At 40.6% G+C, this 26,230-nt stretch overlaps 1 protein-coding gene across 1 annotated transcript in view; it reads left to right on the top strand.

Annotated features, from left to right (window-relative positions):
- Nucleotides 1–26,230, top strand: part of LOC112109865 (serine/threonine-protein kinase N2) — a 124,165-nt gene that overhangs the window by 93,737 nt on the left and 4,198 nt on the right. The window contains exons 9-20 of the mRNA XM_024204561.2: nucleotides 7,857–8,000; nucleotides 8,141–8,216; nucleotides 8,531–8,705; nucleotides 8,961–9,090; nucleotides 9,619–9,755; nucleotides 9,855–9,927; nucleotides 10,008–10,099; nucleotides 14,276–14,452; nucleotides 15,466–15,528; nucleotides 15,881–15,957; nucleotides 18,735–18,877; nucleotides 23,225–23,332. Of these exons, the coding sequence (XP_024060329.1) occupies nucleotides 7,857–8,000; nucleotides 8,141–8,216; nucleotides 8,531–8,705; nucleotides 8,961–9,090; nucleotides 9,619–9,755; nucleotides 9,855–9,927; nucleotides 10,008–10,099; nucleotides 14,276–14,452; nucleotides 15,466–15,528; nucleotides 15,881–15,957; nucleotides 18,735–18,877; nucleotides 23,225–23,332 (1,395 nt within the window). The remainder of the gene's footprint in view (nucleotides 1–7,856; nucleotides 8,001–8,140; nucleotides 8,217–8,530; nucleotides 8,706–8,960; nucleotides 9,091–9,618; nucleotides 9,756–9,854; nucleotides 9,928–10,007; nucleotides 10,100–14,275; nucleotides 14,453–15,465; nucleotides 15,529–15,880; nucleotides 15,958–18,734; nucleotides 18,878–23,224; nucleotides 23,333–26,230) is intronic.

Raw genomic sequence — 26,230 nt, 5'->3', positions numbered from 1 at the left:
CTAGGGGCAGGGATTTCTCCTGGGCATTAGCCACCGCTACCACTGCCAGAGCCACAATTGGTACCACGCCCGGCATCGACAACAGACCCGGCACCGTGGCTATACTTAGTATCACGGACGGTACCACGACCAGTACCAGAGCCAGCACCGAAGCGGACTCTGACTTGGGGGTGGAGCCACAGCGTTTTGAGGAGCCGGGTGGGCAGGAGGGCCCCTCCCATATTCTGGACTCCTCATCATCGTATCCAGATGAGGCGGTGGCAGGGATATCCTCGGGGCCCCTCTTCTTGACAGCAGAGCTCACCTTGAACTTCTGAGGTGGGTCGCTCAGAACTTTGGGGTACAGATGGAGGAGGTTACTGAGGTGTCAGACCCAGTGGTAGACATTTTATCCCTGGCAGGACCCACCAGGGTGGCCCTTCCCCGATAAAGACCATTCAGGAGAACACAAAACCCCTGTGGCAAACACCATCCTCTCTGGCTCCTACAGGTAAGGGAGTCGAGAGAAAGTACTTTGTGCCCTCCAAGGGCTATGAATACTTGTTTACCCACCCCCGCCTGGACTCATTGGTAGTGGCGGCTGTTAACACGAGGGAAAGGCCAGGGCAACAAGGACCTACCCCTCGAGCTAAGGACGCAAAGAAGCTGGACCTCTTTGGGAGGAGGATATACTCCACTGGGAGGCTTCAGCTTCGGATTGCAAACCAGCAGGCAATCCTTAGCTGATATAGCTTCAAGTCTTGGGATGCAATGTCCAAATTCTCGGACCTTGTCCCACCGGATTCTAAGCTAGAATTCTCTGCTCTCATGGACGAAGACGTGCCAGGACGTTGCTGCAAGTGGCATTAGACTCAGTGGACTCTGCAATGTGGACGATGTCTTCGGGCATTACAATGCGCCGTTGTTCATGGCTGCAGGCCTCGGGCCTCCCTGGGGAGGTCCAACAGACAATTCAGGACCTACCATTTGAGAGGGCCACATTATTTTCAGAGAAAACAGACTCGAGACTCCACAGCCTGAAAGACTCCCGAGCCACTCTAAGATCACTGGGTGTGCACACTTCTGCCACCCAGCATAGACAATTTATGCCTCAACCTGCAACACAACCATACCAGGGGCAGGTTAGGCAGGACCAGAACCGCCGTCACCCAACCCCTGAATAACGGGGTCTGGGTCGTCCAGGCAGCCACCAGGCCCTAGGCAGACTTTTTGAGGATGTGCCCGACGACGTTGTACCAACCTTTCAACTGGATCCTTCTTTCCCGTTTTCGGAACATCTATCCCATTTCTACCAAGCGTGGTCCCAAATCACCTCAGACCATTGGGTCCTCCGTACGGTAGAGATGGGATATTCTCTCCAATTTTTCTCGCCCCCCTTTCCCGTCCCTCTTCACGGACCCCTCTCACGAGCAACTTCTCATCCAGGAGGTACAAACCCTTCTATCAGCGGGAGCTGTGAGGTTCCACTGGAGCTCAGGGGAAAGGAGTTTTACTCCTGGTATTTCCTGATACTGAAAGTAAAAGGGGGCCTTAGACCCTTCTTGGACCTGCACAGTCTCAAAAGGTTCATGAAGAAACTAAAGTTTCTAATGGTCTCTTAGGCCACTATTATACCATCCCTGGATCCAGGAGATTGGTATGCCGCCTTTGACTTGAAGGACACACGTTTCCATAATCCTGCGCTATAGGTGCTTCTTAAGGTTTACAGTTGGGAGTTCCCACTACCAATTCACAGTGCTACCGTTCGGCCTATCGTCAGCAGTTCAGGTGTTTACCAGATGTATGTCAGTCGTGGCCACATTTCTGCGGAAAAGGTAGGTTCAGATATTTCCTTACCTAGATGACTGGCTAGTCAAGGGCCGGTCCAGAACACAAGTGGATCAACATGTTTCCCTCATAAGATCCACCTTCAACGCAATGGGCCTCCTCCTAAACACTCAAACATCAACGCTTACCCCTGCTCAGAGAATAGAGTTCATAGGAGCATTGCTAGACTCCGCACAGGCCAGAGTGTTCCTGCCCCAATCCCGCTTCCAGGCCATTCACATCATACAGGCTCTCAAACAATTCCCTATAACCACAGTAAGGAGTTGCTTAAAAATCCTAGGTCACACGGCATCTTGCAACATGTAGTGCAACATGCGAGGCTCAGACTCAGACCTCTCCAAGCTTGGCTGGCATCGATGTATTGACCAAGCAGGCACAGTCTAGACATGGTGGTTACCCTTCCACCAGATGCTCTCAAGTCTCAACCCACACTTGGTGTGCACAGGGGTTGCGTTTTCCAAACCTGACGACCGATGCCTCAGCCGTGGGGTGGGGGGCACACCTTGGGGAGCACAGAACTCAGGGCCTCTGGTCTCAGGAGGAACTGATGCTTCACATCAATGTAAGGGAGCTCAGGGTGGTCCAGCTGGCATATCAGGCCTCTCCTGGGGAGGGAAAGTGCATTATCGGTCCTGACAGACAATACAACAGCGATGTTTTATATCAACAGACTGGGGTGCACGCTCCTCTCCCCTGTGTGAGGAAGCCCTCTAGCAGACCACCTTAGCAGGTCTTTCCACAACCATGAGTGGTCTATCCGCCTGGATGTGGTAAATAATATTTTCCAGAGGTGGGGAGTTCCCCAGATTGATCTGTTCGACACAAGGGCCAATAGGAAGTGCCTACAGTTCTGCTCCTTCCTAAACCACAGCCCGGATTTGTTGGCGGATGCATTTCTCCTTCCATGGAAGGACTGCCTGTTCTACGCATTCCCTTCCATACCACGGATTCACAAGGTCCTCCTCAAAGTCCGGAGCGACGGAATCTCTCTGATCCTGGTTGCACTGGCCTGGCCACGTCAGCATTGGTATACCAGGCTACTGCAGCTATCGGTGGACACTCCAGTTCCTCTACCGCTAGTTCCGGACCTCATCACTCAATATCACGGAAGGCTTCAACACCCCCAATCTCGAGTTTCTCCACCTCTCGGCTTGGAAGCTGCATGGTTGAACCCGCTAGAGCTTATATGCTCAGACCCCGTTAGGGAGGTTCTTCTGGGTAGCAGAAAGCCTTCAACCAGAGCGACTTACCTAGCCAAGTGGAAGAGATTCGCGATTTGGTGCTTGTGGAGTTCTTGTATCCCTCCAACACAATCGTCGGTCCCCTTTATCTTGGACTGTCTTCTAAAGTTGGAACAGCAGGGCTTGTCTCACTCCTTGATAAAGGTTCACCTGGCTGCCATCTCAGCTTTTCACCCAGGAGCGCACGGACGCACTATCTTCACTAGCGAAATGGTGCGGTGGTTCCTCAAGGGGTTAGACAGATTATATCCTCATATTTGCTAAGCCACCCCCACTTGGGACCATAACTTGGTACTCTCGGGGCCGATGGGGCCCCCGTTCAAGCCCCTAGCTATGTGCTCACTCCTCTACCTTTCCTACAAGGTGGACTTTTTGGTTGCAATAACATCAGCCAGAAGGGTGTCTGAGCTCAAGGATCTCACAACCGACCCTCCGTATACCATTTTCTACAAAGATAAGGTGCAACTGCGACCCCACCTGGCATTCTTCCCAAAGGTGGTCTCGAGTTTCTACACCAATCAAGACATATTCCTTCCAGTCTTTTTCCCCAAACCCTATGCCAATAGCCGCAAGCAGAGGCTCCATTCCCTAGATGTACAGCGTGAATTGGCTTTTTATACTGAACAAACTAACCCATTCTGTAAGTTGAACTAGCTGTTGCTGTGGCAGACAGGATGAAAGGCTTCCCAGTGTCCACGCAGAGGATATTGTCGTGGATCACATCCTGTATCCGGGTGTGTTATGACCTCACTAAGGTCCCTGTCCCCACTCTGACTGCACACTCCACCATAGCTCAGGCGTCTTCGGCAGCCTTCCTGGCCCAGGTACCAATCCAGGCAGTATGCAGAGCGGCTACGTGGTCTTCGGTCCACACCTTCACTTCACATTACACCATCACCCAGCACTCCAGGGATGATGCAGTGTTCGGCAGGTGGCTGTGTGCTTCAATCAATGATTCCATAAACTCCAGCTCCACCTCCTAGGTAAGGCTTGGGTGTCACCTAATTGGAATCGATATAGCAAGCACTCGAAGAAGAAAAAACAGTTACTCACCTTCTTGGTCTTCGAGATGTGTTGCTCTCATCCATTCCAAACCCACCCGCCTTCCCCTCTGTCGGAGTATCCAGCAAGAAGGAACTGGAGGCAGCGGGTCGGCAGGACCCTATATGCGGCGCCATGAAGGTGCAACTCCAGGGAGCTCTAGAGCCAACCCGACAGGTGCCACTAAGGGAAAAACCTTCTGGTGAACTGTATACGCAGCGCGCACACACCTAATTGGAATGGATATGAGCAACACATCTCAAGGAACAACAGTTACGAAAAGGTGAGTAATTTTACAAAGGGTTAATGTTCTAGCAATCTCAACTCTGATGATCTAGCTCAAATCTAGTTGTGGTCTCAGATAAAAAAATATTTAGCCTCATTCTAGCCCAAAATGATGGATGTTTTGCTTAGATCTTACACAATTTGGGAAAAACTGAACAAGACTGATAATTTTGTTCTGCATTACGGCCCCAGACATGTCGGTGTTATAGAATACAGTTCAGATGTGGAAACTTGCACAATGTTTGTCCATGTACTGTCTAAAAGTAGACAGAGCTGGTAATTCCATATCTTCATGAATATAATCAGAATTCACACAAATTGGTGGAAGCACTTGTAAAGTTTCAGAACAAGTTTATCTCCTACATGTAATTCTTAGGAAACAAGTATAGAACAGGATTGCACTCTTCACATTTCTTTACCCTTTCTTTTTGTCCATTTAATGTTGTTGAGGCCTAATTAAGCTTTACTTTGTACTTGAATCTGTGTGGTTTTGTGTATATATACCAAGACTTTAAAAAAAAAAAAAAAATCCTAAAGTTAGGCTCCTAAATAAATTGGGGTTAATTTTCAGATTGATTTGCCTCAAATGTTCCCTCTGAGATGTATTCCAAAGGGGGTCCCCAGTTTTGCTGATTTGTGGTTTCCCCTCTCTGAAGCTAAAAGCGAATTCCTTCCTATTAGGAAACAAGCAGATTTGCCCCTATTGGGACAATCCAGACTGCATACTCTGAAAACAGAAGTAGTATGGGATATATGTGGGGCCCTGTGGTCTTGGTTACCAAGGATCATATTTAGCCTTCAGAATAAACACCACTAATCATCATCCCCTTATATTTACATGTCTTCTCCCTCTTCCATTGTTGCTTTTAAAACATAGCTACCATTGTTTATTTCAGTTTATTACTGTACACCAGTTTGTCCTGCTGTCTATTGCTATAATGAATTCAATAAAGTGTGGTCATTATTTTGTAAAGTATTGCTCTTTATTTTTGGTAGCATCTTTCATAACAAGCATATAGGATTGAAAAAATTACTGAGATTGGGGTTTTACATAGCAAGATGTATCAACTGTTCCAGTTAGTTGAAAAACTTAGAATTTACCCCGGGTGAGCCACAAAATGCTCTGCAAACGCATATCTGGTTCTAGAGTTACTATGCAGAATTACTTGCTTCTTATCAAACTGTCTGTACTTGGCTACCTTGATTATCACTTCAAAAGTTTTTTTTCTCTTACTTAATTGGCCTCTCAGAGTTGGTAAGACAACTCCCACCTGTTCATGCTCTCTGTATGTGTGTATATATATCTCCTCAATATATGTTTCACTCAATATGCATCCGAAGAAGTGGGTTGTAGCCCACGAAAGCTTATGCTCTAATAAATTTGTTAGTCTCTAAGGTGCCACAAGTACTCCTGTTCTTTTTGCGGATACAGACTAACACGGCTGCTACTCTGAAACCTGTCAAATGACCACAGGCCACCTTGTGACTGAGATGTAATATACTGGGTATTTGTGGGTGGCAGTTAGTATCTAAAATTTTTTCTGAAATTATAATTTATACAAAGTATTGAAGTGTTTTAAACTGTCCCACAAATAGCATACATATATATATATAAAACAAACTATTTTTACACATGATTGACTCTTACTCTGTGAATTACTCCTAACAAGTAGCCTTTGTAACAGTGGTGAACTTTCTTCTTCACCTCCACCTTCACCTTGACCAAAAGCCCTATCTTCCTGGAAAGACCTTATACAAGGGCCCCCTTCAATTGTTGGTATGGCCCTATGTTCAGGCATCAGTGAAGATTTTGCTTGATGCCACCAAAACTAGCATGGCACCCACTTTGGCACTGGCGATCACATTGACACCGATACCTTTCCTGTCAAAGGAGACAGCTCCATTGGAGCAGACAGCTTTCCTAGGCTTAGCCTCATTTCTGGCACTGCTGCCTTTGAGGACAGCCATGTCTGAGTTGGAATAGCTGTGACAAGCAACTGTCAGCACCAGCATCTTTGCTGGCTCAAGAAGAGAGGCATGCTTCTGATGACTGGGAGGAAGCTCCTTCAGGGAAAATGGAGGAGTCCCCCATAAGGGACTATACCAACAGTGCATCCTCTGATGGATAAATTAGGACTTTGTTCATCAGGAATAGAGATGGACTGAAGTGGTTTCAAGAGCTGATGGGGAGAATGGCTGACACTCCTTAGTTTCAGACAGGTTTCAGCACCAGACTCATCTAATTCTCTTTTGACATCATGGAATGGCAGACAAAAGACAATGTCGCATTTCCTATTTTTCCATGACTACTCAATCCAGCAAAGGACATTTGGCTCTCTGCCTTCATTCCCAGTTTCAAAAAGAGCTAAAACTTGTATGTTTTATGCCCTCAAGGGACACCAATTTTGTTACAATATCCTTCTGTAGGTTCCATGCAGGAATCTGCAGCCCAAGCGTTATCTAAAAGTAACAAGGGGTCCCTGTCTGAACCCTTGGACGGAGAGGAGCATAGACTGAATGCTGTTGGGAGGAAAGCCAATTATTCCACCTTTTTGGGTTTACAAATGGCAAATTACCAAGATGTCATGTCTAGATATAACTACACTATGGGACTCCTAGATTTCCATCTGTCATTTTATGTCATCCTCCCTGTTTTCTTACCCTAATCCCATGTTCACCAAAGCGAGTCCCACTTGTACCCCTTAACACATAAAAAGAGCATGTGCTATTACCTAGAGAGGATTGTCTTTCCCAAAATCAAACAAATTTGTTACCTGAGGAGAAAGGAGTAACCTATTAATAAGCTAATTCTTTCAGACTGGATTAAGGGGTGTATTGAGTAGTGTTACTCCTTCGCCAGGAAACCAGTGCCTCTTGACTTGAGGATACTCTCAGACAGGCACACCTGCCTTTGTAGCCTGTGTGAGACAGGTGCCTGTTGCAAAGATTTGCAAATCAGCAACATAGAGTTCTGATGAATGAGCAATGTTTACTTAAAAAAAAGTATGGACTTGGCATTGCAGTCCAGTGCTCAATCTGGTAAAATGGTGGAGCAGTCAATTTTTGCCTAGATCTCCTCACCCACCATCCTCTGATGGGGACGCTGCTTGCTAATCATCCATAAGTGGGAATGCACAGAGACACTAGAAGAAAAAAGAATGGTTATTTAGTGGTAACTATTATTCTTCTTCAAGAGTTGCCCCTACATTCACACTATGCACCCAGCTTCACCTCTGCCTTAGAGGCTAAGGAGGAGAAACTGAGGTGCCTTAGGGTGTAAGGGAGGGTGCACTCCTTTATGTAGACTGAGCCAATTACATCATCCTAATGTGAGAGTGCTCCTGCATCCCCAGCTTTTGTATACAGCTCTCCACCTCAACACGAGAGGAGCTAGACCCCGTAAGTATGACTGCACAGAGGCAACTAGTAAGTAACCCTTCTTTTGTTTGTTTACTGTTGTAGTCACGTGAACTAGAAATTTCAGTTTATTGGCGTGACTGGAGGTCTCTGTGCGCAGTGAAGTTTCTGAGATTAGAAGATTTCTTAGACAACCAGCGACATGGCATGTGTCTCTATCTTGAACCACAGGGTACTCTATTTGCAGAGGTAAGAGCACTTAATGCAAAAACTCAACCACATTTGAAATAATTAAATTGCAGAATATTTTAAATGGCTTTTAATAAACTCTTAAGAATGCATGGTATTCTGGAAGTGGAATTGTAATATACAAATTATCTGAACTGCAGGTTACATTTTTTAATCCAGTTATTGAAAGAAGACCAAAACTCCAGAGACAAAAGAAAATTTTTTCAAAACAACAAGGTAACAATTTATTATGAATTAAAATTAAATTATAAAAATAAAAATGTAGTACAGATTTGCATGTTTTTATGCACAGTCCTAAAATATAATTGCAAATAAAGTTGGTGATAGTTAAGTCTTTAATATTACATTCAAAAATGTTTGTTTAGAATTATGCAGTAGCATTTAATGGTAAATTGTTGAAAATTGCTAAGGAACATGACAAATTCAGTTTGTTCTCCATAAATTATAAACTGATGAATTTTAATTATAGCTTTTGGTGATATGTAAAGAAATTGCTTGTGCTCTATTTTCTTTATTCACAATATCTACAGGCAAAACATTTCTCAGAGCTCCTCAAATGAATATTAATATTGCCACTTGGGGAAGGCTGGTGAGAAGAGCTATTCCTACAGTAAATCATTCTGGTACCTTCAGCCCTCAAGCTTCTGGGCCTGCTACAGTGCCAGTGGTTGATACATGCATTCCTGAACTAGCACGGTCAGCTAGGTAAATGTCTAAGATTTTGAAGCCAGATTTACATACAAAAGTAATGGTGCAATTCTTATTTACTCATGTAAATGAAAAATCTTCCTTATTTATTCTACAAAATTTAAACCTTGACATTTTCTAGTTGGACATCCATTTGTTGTATTTAATTAAAAAAGGAAAAAGTAAGATTTTCTAAAAACATATTAAAACAGGTTTTTTAATACTAGTAAAACAGTCTCCATTGTACTCTGAGTGTGTTTGTTTTTTTGTAAGTGACTCGCCTGTAGCCAAACTGGACTTTGAACTTGAACCTGAACCTCCGCCTGCTCCACCCCGTGCATCGTCCCTTGGAGAAATATGTGATTCTTCATCTGAGAAAAAGGGACCGGATACACCCATTCAGGCAGGACATTTAAACTAGTCATAAAGTGTTGCATAGCATGTCACATTTTTAATCAAGTATTTAATATTTGTGTTACAACATTTTGTAGTTACAATGCATTTATTTCCTTCTGTTTTAAATAGAGAACGCTACAATTTGTGTGTATGAAATTTTATCAAATTGTACATAATTGCACATGGTATGTTTTAATACTGGCTATAGAGATTGGCCTTTTTCCATGGTTTTTAAGTGTTTTAAGTCACACAGTTTCCCTATTGGTAGCTTTATAGGCCAAAACCCAATTCCTGCAATTTATAGAGAAGTGTGTTAGTATTCACAAAGAGTGGAATGACTTTAGAAGAATAGGATTTAACAGAGGCCTGTCAGTAACTATAGCATTTTAGGCTCATTGATATTTTGAATTTCATACAGTTGAAGTTTTGCAGTATTTTTTTACTTCTCTTTCCTTAAATATAGTACATTTCTTCATTCTTCAGCAGTCTCATTTTCTAAATCTTCAGATTTCTGTTTCTTCTACATATTTCACAGGATGCAGAAACTACTTTTGATTTTGAAAATGAGAGAGATAGTAGTGTTTCAAAACTCCAACCTGAAATAATTTGTGACCCTGAAATTCCACACACAGACATAAAGAGTACCAACATACGAGAGCCTGAAGATAGAAGGTAAAAAACACACTAGGTTTTTTGTTTTTTGACTATGTTTTGTTGTTAACCCTAACTTGAAGTTTTCTGTAACTTATTACATTCATTGCTGTTTTACAGAACACAAAGATTTCAATTTAGTCTGCAAGATTTTAGGTGTTGTGCTGTACTGGGTAGAGGTCATTTTGGAAAGGTAAATTTTTTGATGACTATAAGTGTATTCAAAAAAGAAAAACTCACCTGTTTGAATAAATCACTTATCTACTCTTTCAGGTGCTGCTGGCTGAATACAAAAACACAAATGAGATGTTTGCTATTAAAGCGTTAAAGAAAGGAGACATTGTTGCTCGTGATGAAGTAGACAGGTCAGTTTCAAGAAAGTAACTAATACACGATGATGTATATTTTTCCTCTGCAGGAAATAGTGACTGGGTTGTAAATGATCGTAGACTTTAACAGAGTAATGTTACTGAGCCCAGAGTGAGAGTTCAGATTGTATTTAGCAGAGGAATTCTCAGGTAAGGTATTTGTTTCTCAGTCCAGTTGTATTTAATTAAACAGTAGTATTGTGGTTATACATATGAAATATTCTCAAGTGGCTACAGTAGAAAGAGAAATTTCCCATTGTAGCTGCAAATTTGATTTTCATGAGTTTTGTATCAGTCAAGAACTGTTAAGTTCATATTTATATTGGGAGGTAAAGGGAAACCTAACACACAGGAATTAGTGTTACTAGAGGCTTTCATCTTAGTCTGTTGATCTTCTGAGTGTAACTAGTCTCCTTTTTTATTTGGGAGAGAACACAAATTACCCTACCACTGGGAGGGGCCATTATGGTATGGTCTGAGCTTACTATATTGAGGAATGTTACCTCAGCAGTCATTGCCCAAACATCGAAATGATGAGGTTAAAAAACCCTCCTGAATTCCAGGTCCCTATTCTTATGTTTAAAAAAACCCTATAATTTCAGAGCCCAGGAAACAAACATGACCTTGAGAAGAATAAAATCAAGCAGAAGGAGAAATATAGCTAAAACTAATGGTCAGCTGTTTCTCTAATACAAGCGATCTAATGAAGAAACTCATTGACTTTAGAAACTCATTCCTTTCTTAGCAGTCCAAAGTAAACCACATCTTTACTGGATCTGCAGACCGATTTTGCTCTTTCAAAATAAATGTTGAGATCTCATTCTATAGCAATTTGAGGTTTACAACAGAATGTGAAAATCATCTCTACACTAAAATATTATTCAAGAGTTACTTGGGAAAATAGTCCTGGAGGGGTTTTTTTGGTTTTTTTTACAAACCACTTAGTCCCAGTGAAACTTCTTGGATGGACAAAATTTCCAGCATCCTCTTCCAACAAATTACTACCACTCCATTTAGAGAGGAAATATGTGAGCAGAATGAAGGGCCTCAGAGGGAACTTCTATCAATTCTTGAAGCGCTGAGTTGAGCTTGTGTGGAGTGACAATCACTTTGACTTAACTATTTGTATGTAGCTCTAAGAAATTTAATAACATTTGGTTATAAGCCAACAGGGGTTCCTCTCATTTTTGTCCCTTAGGGCTCCAAAAGGAGACGTTTGCACATGCAGCATAATCTCCTCTAAAACTTTTATCAAAGATCTGTTTGGGAAAACTGGGAACATACTTGATGACACTCTTCTTTTTTCAAGCAAAAGAGAAACACAAACTGGGGAATTCTGCTCAATTTCAATGTGTAGTTCAGTAGCTAATTGAACTCTCCAAACCATGTGGCCAAGGCAGTAGAGTTTTAAAAGTCCATCTTGTGTAATAATATACAAAAAGTGGGGAAATAACTACATTACATAGATAGATATGTGTTGAGGTTCTGTGATGTCAAACCAATTAGAGCATTATGTTTGCAGTTCTCTACCAAAACTGATCTGTGTATTCATAGAAGTAAGATAATACATGTTACTGGACCAACTTCTGTTGGTTAAAGAGACATGCTTTAGAGCCACAGAGCTCTTCTTCAGGTCTGCCTGAAGCAAGTACCTTCTGAGTGTGTTATAACATTGACAAACTGAAAGTCCATGAAACAAGTGGAATTCAAGAAGATAACTGAACAAAAGCTGCTGATCTCTGCACTGGTAGCATACATCAGATAGAATACAACATTTCCTGCTTCATTAGAGAACGTGGATGTTTCCCCAGGAGTTCCGATCCTAAAGAAGAAAGCTGGATCGTGTGATCATTGAAGGAAACTAAGAGCAAAAAAGGAAGACTGATGAAAGCAAAAGAGAGAGCAATATTCCCATATTGTGATTAAAGTGGCAAAAGAAGCTTGGCTTGAAGAACAGTGCATCAACATACAAAATCCTTTTGTGGCAAATGCCACTAGGAAGGCCTATCAAATCATCAGAACTCTTTTTCTGAAAGGATTCTTGGCAGGAAAAATACCCTTTCACCCAAGAACTCTGTAATATGAGTGAAACAAATTCTAAGTTGGAAGTGAAAAAGGCAGAGGAGATCTTACAAGAGAGCTTGATTTATCCCGATCAACTACAGTTGAAAAAGCTGAGGATGTGGTGTAGACATTGAAAAGCAGTAAAGCCCCTCGAGTGGATAACATACAAATACAAGCAGAATTAATTAACAGTGGTGGAGAAGCACTCATCCAGGCATACACCGTAAGCTTGTCACTGTGATTTGGGAGTCTGGAAGACTTGGACACAGTCCCTGATAGTTCCTGTCATAAAAGGGGAGACCCAGCTGTTTTGTGGAAATGTCATTGATACATCCTAGCAAAATACTGCTGCATATCATCCTGAAGAGAATTGCAGCCAAGATAGAGAACTTTCTGACTGAAGAACAAGAGGTTTTAGACCCAGAAGGGGTACAGTGGAGCAAATGTTCAACTTGCATGTGCTATGTGAGAGAGTACTGGAGAATGATGGAAATTTTTGTGGATTTTGCTAAGGTGTTTGACAGCATATTGGACAAACCTCTTTGGGAAATCCTATGGCTGATCAGAGTTGGTGAAAATGTAATAAGGATGAAGGTAAACCTCTATGGAAGCATGATGTCTTTCGTGTTTGTGGGACTTGAGGATAGGTGCCAGCCAGGTGCTTGCTATCCATGAACCCTCTTCAACCTGTTATCTTGAAGAAATATTAAGAAGAGCCTCTGATGGAAACTTACAGGAGATGTCTGTTAGTGGATAAAAAATCAGTCATCTGTGTTTCACCAGTGATATTGACCTGATTGGATTGTCACAAGAAGAGGTGCAAAAATTGCTAGAAAGAGTAGCAATGGAAGCAGACAAGATAGATCTAAAGATATAACGTTCAAAGCCAATGGTGACATCTGTTTGAAAAGGTGAAAATATTTCTACGCAAATCTGAGGAACCATTGGAGTGTGTTGAGCACTTCAAATGTCTGTGTAGTGTGTGACTGCAAGGGAGGTTAAAAATCATGTAGCGATCCGACATAGAATTGAACTCATGACTACTGCTGCAGCGACACTCAGCCACATTCGGAGAAGTGAAGATATTACCATGAAGTGTAAAATGAAATTACTGCAATCTCTTGCCTTCAGCATCTTATGTGTATGGGAGACATGGACTTTAAGGAAACAGGACATTAAGAAGCTTTTTGCCTTTGAATTGCAATGTTATAGGGGACTGGTGCACATTATCTATACTTCACTCGTTACTAGCCAGGAGACAATCGCCCAAATTTACAACATAACTGATGACAGATATCATTGAGACAATGAGACAAAGAAAACTTGAGTTTGCAGGACGTGTGGGTTGGATAAGTGGAGGAAGATTGCTGAAGAAAATTTTGCAGGGATTGGTGCCAGGGGCAAAGAGTGCCTGTGGTGTGTTTTTTTTTTTTTTTTTCCAACTATGCGGCTGACTGGATGGGATACAGTATGGTGTGCTTCTCAAGGCTATGTGAAGACTGCAAAATAAGGAGGAAGATTGCTGGCCAGTGACTCATATTATTTACTGTTCATTGTGATTTGACTCTATGGTGCTTTGCACTATGAGAGAATATGTGTGTGTGTGTGTGTGTGTGTGTGTATAGTCATGACATGCAGAAAGAAAGACAACTGAATTACAAGACTCTACATTCATGGAATGGTTTTCATAACACCAGGAGTAATACTTTGGCTATCTGTGCCCAAAATATGCAATGGAATTGTTTTCCCATTTTTTGAATATTACGTGCAAAGTACAATTTGTATCAGTTGATCTTAAATATTATATTTTGTTTAAATTTGTGGGCATATTGAGAAATTCTAACAGGTATGTTTTCAAAGAGTTTCATGAGATGTTAGCCATATGTCTCCCTTCAAAGTCAGTCAAGTTGTACGGTTAAAATCCTGCATTGCACTTTGAAATTTTAGTGTTTGCGTATCATATCAAATCAGAAAAAGATTCAGGTATTATGAAAGCTTTTGGGGGGGGGCGGAAGAATGAGGGAGGTCTTGTCAATTGTTCTGCATGTTGAAATTTGTAATATAACAATCAGTGTTAAATTTTGCTAGTAAAATATTTTCTGTTTGCAGCCTAATGTGTGAAAAGCGAATTTTTGAAACTGTGAATAGTGTACGGCATCCCTTTTTGGTGAACCTTTTTGCTTGTTTCCAAACCAAAGATCATGTTTGCTTTGTAATGGAATATGCTGCTGGTGGAGACCTGATGATGCACATTCATACTGATGTCTTTTCTGAACCAAGAGCAGTGTAAGTGTTCACACAGTTAATACCATTAAATATTTAAAGGCTTTGATATAAATTGTTCTGTCTTAGTGGGCTGAAAAACAAACAAACACATTCAACTTTGCTTGCCTTTGCATGCTTGTGTATTGGATCACTTCACTGAGTACTGAAATCTTAAATGGACTAGAGATTAAAGCCTTGTTAAAATACATTCAACCCAGTTTGGTTAGAAAAAAATATATATATTTTCTGTTTTGGTTAGAATGGTCAAAACATTTTGTAGGCTGTCAGAATGCAAGCTTATATGCCAATATGCTTAAATGTAAATTGCCTTAAAATGTAAACATGTAAATATGTAATATTTGTAAATGTTGTTTTGAAGAATTAGTAGTCAGTTTAAAATGTTAGCTAAAATTAAAAGATTATATAAATGCTCCAGCTTCAGTGGGAAGTGTTGGATACTCCAGCAATGGGTACCATAGAAGACTACAGTATAGGCAGGAGCAGCACCAGGGTTTTTGGCGCCCTAGGCGGGGGTCCTTCCGTGCTCCCGGTCGTCGTCGGCATTCTGGAGGGGGGGGGGGGGGGGGGGGTCCTTCCGCGCTCCCGGTCTTAGGGGCACTTCGGCGGCGGGTCCCGGAGCGAGTGAAGGACCCACCGCAGAATTGCCGACGACGACCCAGAGCGCGGAAGGACCCCCCGCCGACGAATTGCCGCCGAGAGGGGCAAAAACCCGCCCCCCCCCCCCCCCCCAAATCCTGGTGCCCTAGGCACCGCCTAAACGGAAGCGCCGGCCCTGAGTATAGGCAGACAAAACATGTTACAGGTTGGGCCACTTTTGTCTAAACTTTTGCCTGGTAAAATTTAAAGCTTTGACTTAGAATGGTATAAAATTCCACATGTATCACGTATTAAAAAATCCTCTGAAAAGTTTCTGTATGCAGACTATCTGCACTCTTCTGAAAGTAATTAATAAAAATACAGATTGATTAATTAAGCAAGACTGAAATTTTAGCTTTATTTAATTATTTAAACAGGTTTTATGCTGCGTGTGTGGTTCTTGGACTCCAGTATTTACATGAGCACAAAATAGTTTATAGGTAAGTAATCAATACTTTCTTGAGACTGGAATTTTAACAATTTCTCCTTTTCTTAACACTGTTTTTCTTCATCTCTTCCTTGATTTGCTTACCCGGAGCATTATCTTTTTATTTCTTATATTTCTTTCTATGCTAGCAGAAGAAGTTTGTTCTGATGTACTTATGAGTGCAAACCATAAGTTACTGATGGAAGTCTTAAATCAGGAAAGGGGTAACTAAATTTAAGAGGGGCATTGCACTGCTCTTTTATTTTTAAATAACTTTTTTTACCTTAGAGTGAATTATTATTATTATTGAGTACCACTATAGGCATATCAGTAATTCCATTTTACTTTCAAATATCATTTTTTAGAGATTTGAAGTTGGATAACTTATTGCTGGATACAGAAGGATTTGTGAAAATAGCCGACTTTGGCCTTTGCAAAGAAGGTAACTGCTTTTCTTTTAAATGATTTTTCAATGGGATTACACTTGACGGTTAGCAGATAAGCAGTCCTAGAGGTAGGAGCACCTAGCATATTTACTCTGTCTATATATCACTGTAGAAAAATATCTCTGGGATCTTCTCAGCTGGAGAACAGTGGAAGCAAAAGACCCTCAGTGGGGAGATCACCTGAGTGTCTGCTGTGAGGGCTCCCCTCTTCTTTCTGTCAGAATGACTACGCAAGAGGGGTATTACTTTGTCATATCTGCTTGTTAACAATAAGTCCTACCACATTTTGCTAAACAGTACTTCGTCCTGTTACAAGCATCATCCAATAATATCTAGAAGCATTCATTTTCTTCCCATCTACACCAAGTCACTGTTCCCTTCTCACTAATTCATTGTCCACTTTCAACAACTTTCAAATATCTCACACCACTAAGTGCAGTGAAGTAGCTCCGTAAATAGAGCACCGCTCAAAATAGGGAAATATCTTGAAAAGGACACTCATTTTAATAGTCAGTTTCTGGCATCTAGCTGCTGGAGGTGCTTTATCGCAAATGAGACATAAAACAGATCTAGCAGCCATAATTCAGATTCTCTGCCTGCATGGGGAAATGTGTCCCCTTTTCCAACAACTCAATGGGGGAGAGGGATGGCCATCAACAGGAGGAATCTAACTGGATTTGTTTCCTTCTTTTCCAGCTTGCTTTACTTGTCCGACAACTTTCCAGGTCCCAGCACTGTGGGAAATGGAATTTAGTAAATAGAGAGCAGTAGGTCAAAGATTACAGTTGAATTATTTGCATATCTTTGATACTAGTTATGCGACTATTCCACTATAAACAAAAACTTCCTAGAAATTGACAAAGGGTCATGTTATAAATGTAAAAGATCAATGAGACAGATTTCCTCATTTTTCAATAAAGTCAAGCTCTATAGGACACTTATTAACATGGAGAATCATTCTTTTTCTTTGCAGTTCACCTTTAAAGTTTGGCACGGAGTTTGTACCCACAACCTCCTAATACCACAACAGTCCTTGGTGCCATTGCCATAATGCTAATCCTACACTTTCTGCAGATGTAATATTTGGGGGAATGGGGTAAAAAAGCATGAAGACTGCACTAGTACTGTATAATTGTTCAGAAGCATGTTTTGGGAGACTGAATGTTGTACGTCACTCTGAAGGTGTGGGCAGTCCATGCATGCTTCCTTGTAGTCTGATATGGTGTTGCAGATGAGCTGCACCTTAATTTCCCCAAGCAGAGCAGCAGTAGATTCACTTTAACAGCCCAAGGCATGGAGAAGCCACCGTAAGTTAACCAAATGCCATGTCACTTTTTAAATCTGTTTTCAGAACAGGAATCATTGCAATGAACAGTTCACCAGGACTATTATTCAGGGCTTCCAAATTTACAGTTCACACCAAAGTCTTTGTCAGCTTATCTATAGGCGCCTGAGAGAGAAAGCACCACTCACAGCAGCCAGCCTGGCTTCTACTCCCCTCAACTTGTGTGTTTAAATAGCCCAGCCCCAGGAAGAGGCAGGGCCTACTTGATAATCCCTAGGCTGCTGGCTCCAGCCTGTCCCTTAAAGAGGTAGTACACTTTTCCCCATACACTTTCACAGTCCCAACCACCTTGATGCCCTTGAGTATTAGTATCATGGCTCACATATATACAATTGATGTCTACAGTAATACCATTAGTCAGCACTGGTGCAACATACAGCACCTATCACAATAGGGGCCTGGTCTCTAACTAGGGCCCCTAGGCACCGTGGTAATACAAATAATAATCATTGCAACTTTAACCAAGATTTGCTATATTGCCTTATTTATATACTGTGTATACCTTCAGCTAAATTCTGTGCAAGACTTTCTCTGACTTTGACATCATATGCTAGAATTTGGTAAAAGAAACCCTAATAATTTAAAGTATAGTTCTGCTGTGAAAAACGATTATGTAAAATGAAACCTTATTCAGCAGATTCACTCACTGTACATATTAATCTTTTTTGCTTATTTGAGTGTCAAAAGTAAGTGTGTGCTACTTTTTACTTCTGTTACCTGCTCTGGTTGCAGTGCTGCAAATGACAAATGTGTTCTATTTCCTCTTGTGTGCCACCAGAATTGTTTACAAAGTTCCACTTTGTTGCATCTCTCCAAGGGCATTGTCTTCAATGTGATGACCAAGGTGTAACTGAGGGGCTAATTTGGGTTGCAGAATCATCATTACTGGTAGTCATGTACAAACAGAGAATCCAGCTTGATGCACAGGGCCAAGATGGTGTTTGCATGGCTGGCAAATGGGGGAAAGATTTGTAAACTGAGCTCATTTGTTGAAGTCATCAGCACAAACATTTTTTTTTCTTCTTTACATAGGGCTGGTCCACACTGGGGCGGGGGATCGATATAGGAAACGCAACTTCAGCTACGAGAATAGCATAGCTGAAGTCGTTTCCTATATCGAACTAAAAGTACTTACTTCGGGTCCACGCGGCGCAGGCAGGCTCCCCCGTCGACAGCGCTTCCTCCTCTCGGCGAGAAGGAGTTCCGCAGTCGACGGGAGAGCGCTTCTGGGATCGATCTATCGCGTCCAGATGAGACGCGATAAATCGATCCCAGAAGATCGATCTCTACCCGCCGAATTAGGCGGGTAGTGTGGACCAGCCCATAGTTGCTTTGAAGAATAAATCTTATTGACTGAAGCAGTTGTTTACTTGGAAGGGGAGTAGTAAGAATACGGCTTGTTTCTTATGAAAATCGTAATTTTTTCAGGAATGGGATTTGGAGATAGAACAAGCACCTTCTGTGGCACTCCAGAATTTCTTGCACCAGAAGTGTTAACAGAAACATCCTACACAAGAGCTGTGGACTGGTGGGGTCTTGGTGTACTCATCTATGAGATGCTAGTTGGGGAGGTAAGCACAGTTGTAGCAAAAAAAAATATGTGATACACACATCCAAGTCTTATGGAATAAGCAAGCTTACAAAACCCAGCATGATTACAAAAATAAACTTGATATTTTAAGCTCTCGAATGTCCTACCTTTTTGAGCTTACAGCTATTGTATCATATAGGCCTGGTTCCATATGCTGTATTTTGTATGGATTTTTATGGTGTACCTTAATGAGAAAACTTGAAGGTGTAGCTTTTTGTTGTTGTTAAAAATAGAGGAATAGAAAACACCATAGACTATAGGCCAGATCTTCAGCAGGTATAAATCATTGTAGCTCATTGACTACAGTGGCACTATACAGTTTGAATACCATACTTACTCATTCATAACTTTCAAACCACTTAACCAGTTATCTTCAGATTAGACTGAGTATGAGGGAGATTTACAAAAACAAGGTTGAAGTTCTAGCATCAGCCATTTTTAACACTGGAGCATGCAATTTCAGATCAGAACATATGGAAAAAGTATTGGATTCTTTTTTTTAAGATCAAAGATTGTAAACCAAGTTGTTTTGTTTATCTTTAAGCAAAATTAGATAAACAAAAAAACAATATACCACAACTTTGGCCTCAATGCAAGCATGGAAAATTTCAACTTAACAGTTTTGGGGAGAAAATCATGAAATTCTGAAGAAGGGGAAAAGTTACAATGGAAGTTGGAATTCAACCTTAAACTGTAATGTGCTCTCGCAGCAACCTGCAGGTCATGATGCGAGACACATTTATTTAGCATTTGACTTACTGTTTTTCTCTTGAGAGACAAGGTAGTTGTGGTAATCTCTCTTATTGGGACCAATTTCTGTTGATGGCTTGTTCCTTCCCCCAACAGAAGTTGGTGCAATAAAAGATTCACCTACCTTCTCTCTTTATATCCTCAAAGCTCATAACATGGTTACGACGACACCATTTTGCTCTTCACACTTTTTGTGAATGTCCTATCTAATTTGTTTTCTTTGTAGTAGCCTAGAAATTCTGCACCACAGACGTTAGCATATATAAATGATTATTACCTCCCCTCCTGCCCTAATTGCAAAAACTCCTTAAAGGTGATACAACTGCTAAAGTTGAAAAACAGTAATAGAGAAGTATTTATTAATAATAACTGTCTTTAATACCATGTGCATTTTGTCCTTTTAGAAAAAAGTTAATCACACAACCTACTTCTGTCCTTTTTCATCTTTACCCCCAACTAGTCTGTTTCTTCAAATGGAAATGAAGCGCGCCAACACCATATGACCTACAAATGGTCTATAAACCACAGTTTAAAAACTGCTGGGTGGTATGATGTGGTAAATGTTTTATCTAAATGAATTTGGGATGACCACATTACCTTGGAGTGGCAGCCACCCGAAACAAGTACTAATAAATGCTCTACCACATTAGATAGTTTATTATTTATGCCTCAGTGCACAGGAAAACTTTTATAAGTGTGTTTTTAAAAAATGAACATCTAAAAAAAAAAAAGTGATTAAGGGACAATATTTGTGGCCCGCCTTGTCTGTCTATAAAAAGTATTACTATTGCATTTTCCCCTATAGAAAGCTACATTATCTATTACAGGGAGAGGGAAAATAACACTGCTCTACAGCCAAAATGCTTCTGAAATAAATGTAGTCAAACTTTACTAATTCTGGGTCACTGAGAATGAAAATGATGCTTAAAATTGTTGATTGACTCTAGTTTTCAAGATATGCTATTGGGTCAGTATATACGAACCTTGACTTGGGAATGGCGGAGGATAAGTGAGTTATAAAGGGAAGGGATCTCAATTTAAACCAGAAATGACTAACATACATCTTTGACTGGATCTATGAATAAATCTGTGACTGGGTTTGGACAGTACTTGCTTTTTAGGCAAAACAATGAATGATGCAATCTGAAGCTGGTATTGCGTCATACATGATATGAATTGCATCATGTTATTCCTAGAAGTCATGGATGATGCAATCATAACGAAGCTTACATCACTCTGCTGAACAAATTGCCCTATATCAGCTCTAGAAATCATACAGTGTCGTGCTCTCTTATTTGTCAGTGTTTGATTTTGCAAAGGGACACATTTCTGTTTAGCCAAAGTGAGCAGAGATGCCTTGTACTTGTGTGAACAGTGCAGATACCTTCTGCTATGTTTGTGGTGAAGTGACTTTTGCATCACAAAAGCGCAGTATAACCACTATGGTTAAGAAAGCCTATCACTTTTATTTTGGCTGCAAAATTGGAGATCAGCACAAGAGGTGGGCCCCACACATATGCTGCAACACTTGTGCAACAAATCTTGGCCAGTGGTTGAACAGGAAAAGGAAATCTATGCCTTTTGCAGTGTCAATGATTTGGAGAGAGCCAACAGATCATACCAGCAATTGTTACTTCTGCATGGTGCCTCCAGTTGGGAAAGGTGTGTCAAAGAAGAAAAAGTGGACTGTGCATTATCCAAACATTCCATCAGCTATACGCCCAGTACCCCACGGAGAAGGACTGCCGGTTCCTGATGCACCAGAATCATTCTCACTTGAGTCAGACGAGGAAGAGGATGAAACTTCTGGTCCTGAACCATCAATGTCACAGGACCCACATTTTCTCCCATCCTCCTCCTCTGAACCACACCTCATAACACAAGATGAACTGAATGACCTTGTCAGGGATTTGGAACTACCCAAGAGTAAGGCAGAGCTGTTGAGCTCCAGACTACAGCAGTGGAATCTCCCGGCAGGTGATGTTAGGGTTTCCATGTTCTGTGACCGTCAAAAGGATCTTGTCCCATTCTTCTTCATGGAAGGTGATCTTGTAGCCTGCAACAACATCGATGGTGTGATGGCAGCCCTCAACATCGTTCACGATCCAGATGAGTGGAGACTGTTCATGGATTCATCGAAGACGAGTCTTAAAGCTGTTTTACTGCATAATGGCAATGTTTTGCCATCAATTCTAGTTGGTCATGCAGTCCATATGAAGGAAACCTATGACAACATGAAACAACTTTTGAGGTGCATAAACTATGACCAACATCAGTGGCAGCTTTGTGGCGATTTGAAGGTTGTTGCTCTCTTGCTTGGTCTGCAGACTGGATACACAAAGTACTGCTGTTTGCGAATGGGATAGTCGTGCAAGAGATTCCCACTACATCAAGAAAGATTGGCCACTCCGACAGTCATTGGAGCCTGGGAGGAAAAGTGTTCAGCATCCACCACTTGTTGAATCAAGGAAGATTTTGTTACCACCCTTACACATCAAGCTGGGTCTGATGATGAACTTTGTCAAGGCCATTGACAAAACACAAGCAGCTTTCAAGTACCTCCCGTGGAAAATTTCCAAGGTTAAGTGAAGCTAAGATAAAGGAAGGTGTCTTTGTTGGTCCTCAGATTCGTGAACTTCTTCGAGATGATGCATTTGACCATGCACTGCGTGGCAAGGAAAAGACGGCATGGAAAGCCTTCCAGTTAGTGGCAATAAATTTTCTCGGAAACAACAAGGCAGACAACTACAGGTTGTTGGTGGAAAACCTTCTTAAGGCATACAAAAGCCTTGGTTGCAACATGTCACTAAATATACATTTTTTGCACTCTCCTCTAGATTTTTTCCCACCGAACTGCGGAGCAGTGAGCGACGAGCACGGCGAGCGATTTCACCAGGACATTGCAACAATGGAGAAACGCTATCAGGGCAAATGGAGCCCATCAATGCTTGCAGACTATTGCTGGACAGTGACAAGAGATGCTCCATTTAATGAATACAAGAGACAAGCCAAGAAGCGCCGAGTAGACACTGAATAGGACTAAACTATGTACAGAATAGTTTTTTGCCTTTTGTTTCCTAATAAATTTTATTTATATAACCCTTTTGCTGATTTTTAAAGTGTTACATAAACAGGACAGGTGAAATATCATGTAAAGCAACCATAAACACATGAAAAGACCTAGGTTTACAATTTATGATTAAAACTCTACTATCTACACAATATACATAGACATAAAATGTAAAAACTTAAATATCTTAGAAACAGTAGCCAATCAGTTGTTTTAATTGTCATATTTGAATTCAGCACATCAAAATACATAATACATAGCACATTTTATCTCTGAAGTAGACGACTTCTCAAAAATTGTAGACCAGTGTAATTTGACACACTGAGACATCTAACTCTAAACTGGCAGCTGAATGTGAAATAAGGCAATTGTGCTCCTTTTTGCTTTATCTTAAATACGGCAGCAGCAACAAATTGCTTTAGTTTATTTAGAAACAATAGGTTGATTTTAAAATTTAGCTTCCAAAAATGAGATCTTTTTTCTTTTTTTTAAACTACTTTATCATAGTCACCCTTCCCTGGAGATGATGAAGAAGAGGTTTTTGACAGTATTGTAAATGATGAAGTAAGATATCCACGGTTCCTTTCTACAGAAGCTATCTCTATAATGAGACGGGTAAGATTATAGTAAACAGTGAAATATTTTCATTTTTTTGTTGTCTTCTTCTTGTTTTCCTTGAAGAGGGGAATTGAAGAAATTTAAGTGCCTGCATTACATTTGACATTGTTTTCGTCAGATTGGTTTCAGTACTGCTTCACTAATGTTACTTTTTAAAATCAGCATCACCATTTTGGTCTAACATGAAACTTAAGTGTTTGACTATTTATTTACATTCTCTAGTTAGTGTAAAAACAACAATTCATTTTCATTCATTAAAACGTCTTACATCACATTTTTGTAATTATTTAAACTTTTTGTTAATCCCTTAACACTGACCCAATTTTTTCTAGACCCATTCTTTCCCATCCACATTTAGATAGGAAATTCTTCTGGTTCCTTTTGTAACAGAACACCTTCCCAGTTACTCACACGGTAGCTCAGTACTTCAGGAGTATTCTATGCTAAGAAGAGACTTTGGGATTTTCACATTTCATTCTGTCAGGGGTTGGAAATACCACACACACTACATCTAAAGTCTCTTCTCATAAGAATGGGAGAAGGTGCACAATTGTATAGACACAGCATAAGTGAAATACCTTAGGCTAAAGGGTGCAGCCATGTGCTCAACTAATATACAGTGTGTTTTCCAATAGTATAAGAATTTTGGCCAGACACACCAGGGCAAACCCTTAAGAAAAACCCCATTGCATTGGCAATGTCCACATAGAACAGACAGGACCATTACTTTTCATCCAGAAAATGTGCTAAATGAACTTTATTTTGCTCAAATTAACCTCAGAAAACAGATTCCAATACAGTACCTGAGTAGACTCTGCATGCAGTTTTGTGTTTCAAACAGAATGCTTAGGTCATTAGATCACCCTCTCTGGTGAATTGGGTTATTTCATTTATCTTCCTTCTGAGATGCTAAATTATTTCACTGTTTAGGAGGGACAGAAGATAATTTTGCTAACAAATATTTAACCTTAAAACTGAAGGAAAGAAATTATATACAGCAGATTAAAAAGCCCCTGTCAGTTCTCTCTTGAAATGTGATTACAGAGCTTTGTTCCTTTAAATCTTACACTTAAAATGTTTCAATTGCTGGATAAAGCATACTGTACAGAGTCATAAGACTCAACCTAAAACTATTGACATCTATATTTAAATCTTTTCCATATGCAGTAGATTTAAACTGACCCCATTTAGATAATCTCTTATTAAGAGGAAGAGAACTCCAGTCTAACACAGCAGTAAAGGAAGACTGCACTATTTAAGATTGCGTTACAGGATCTTTCAGTCTGAAGCTGGGCACTTCACTTCATCCCTTCAGTCTATACCAGATAGTTACATCCCCAGGAGGCTTAGCTATTCTCCTACAGTATTAGGGCAATAAAATACATCCAAGCAGTTCCCAATCCTTCATAGTAGGGCTGTCAATTAATCGCAGTTAAGTCATGCAATTAACTTAAAAAAAGATTAATCACAGTTTTAATCGCACTGTAAAACAATATAACAATTGAAATTTATTAAATATTTTGGATGTTTTTCTACATTTTCATATATATTGTATTCTGTGTTGTAATTGAAATCAAAGTATATATTTTTATTATAAATATTTGCACTGTAAAAACGATAAAGTATTTTTCAATTCACCTCATACAAGTACTGTAGTGCAATCTCTTTGCTGTGAAAGTGCAACTTACAAATGTAGATTTTTTTTGTTACATAACTGCACTCAAAAACAAAACTGTGTAAAACTTCAGAGCCTACAAGTCCACTCAGTCCTACTTCTTGTTCAGCCAGTCGCTCAGACAAACAAGTTTGTTTACATTTGCAAGAGATAATGCAGCCTGCTTCTTGTTCACAATGTCTCCTTAAAGTGAGAACAGGCATTTGCATGGCACTTTTCTGGCTGGTATTGCAAGGTCTTTACGTGTCAGATATGCTAAACATTCGTATGCCCCTTCATGCTTTGGCCACCATTCCAGAGGACATTTTTCCATGCTGACGACGCTCATTAAAAAAAAAAAAAAAAAAAGTGTTAATTAAAGTTGTGACTGAACTCCTTGGCAGGGAATTGTATGACCCCTGTTCTGTTTTGCCCGCATTCTGCCATATATTTCATGTTATAGCAGTCTCAGATGATGACCCAGCACGTTATTTATTGTAAGAACACTTTCACTGCAGATTTGACAAAATGCAAAGAAGGTACCAATGGGAGATTTCTAAAGATAGCTACAGCACTTGACCCAAGGTTTAACAATCTGAAGTGACTTCCAAATTCTGAGAGGGACGAGATGTGGAACATGCTTTCAGAAGCCTTAAAAGAGCAACACTCCGATGCAGACACTATAGAACACGAACCACCAAAAAAGAAAATCAACCTTTTGCTGGTGGCATCTGACTCAGATAATGAAAATGAACATGCGTCAGTCCACACTGCTTTGGATTGTTATCGAGCAGAACCCGTCATCAGCATGGACGCATGTCCCCTGGAATGGTGGTTGAAGCATGAAGGGACATATGACTCGTTAGCGCATCTGGCGCGTAAATATCTTGCGATGCCTTTCTCACTTTCAGGTGACATTGTAAACAAGAAGCAGGCAGCATCTCCTGCACATGTAAACAAACTTGTTTAAGCGACTGGCTGAACAAGAAGTAGGACTGAGTGGACTTGTAGGCTCTAAAATTTTACATTTTTTTAATGCATTTTTTTGTACATAATTCTACATTTGTAAGTTCAACTTTCATAAAAAGATTGCACTACAGTACTTGTATTAGGCGAACTGAAAAATACTATTTTTTTTTACCATGCAAATACCTGCAATCAAAAATTATAAAGTGAGCACTGTACACTTTGTATTCTGTATTGTAATTGTAATGAATATATTTGAAAATGTAGAAAACATC

This window comes from Terrapene carolina, unplaced genomic scaffold, assembly GCF_002925995.2.
Source record: "Terrapene carolina triunguis isolate 2854851 unplaced genomic scaffold, T_m_triunguis-2.0 Scaffold210, whole genome shotgun sequence".
Lineage (NCBI taxonomy): Eukaryota > Metazoa > Chordata > Testudines > Emydidae > Terrapene > Terrapene triunguis.
The sequence above is the reverse complement of the archived record's forward strand: the minus strand, read 5'-3'. Positions and strand labels throughout refer to the sequence as shown.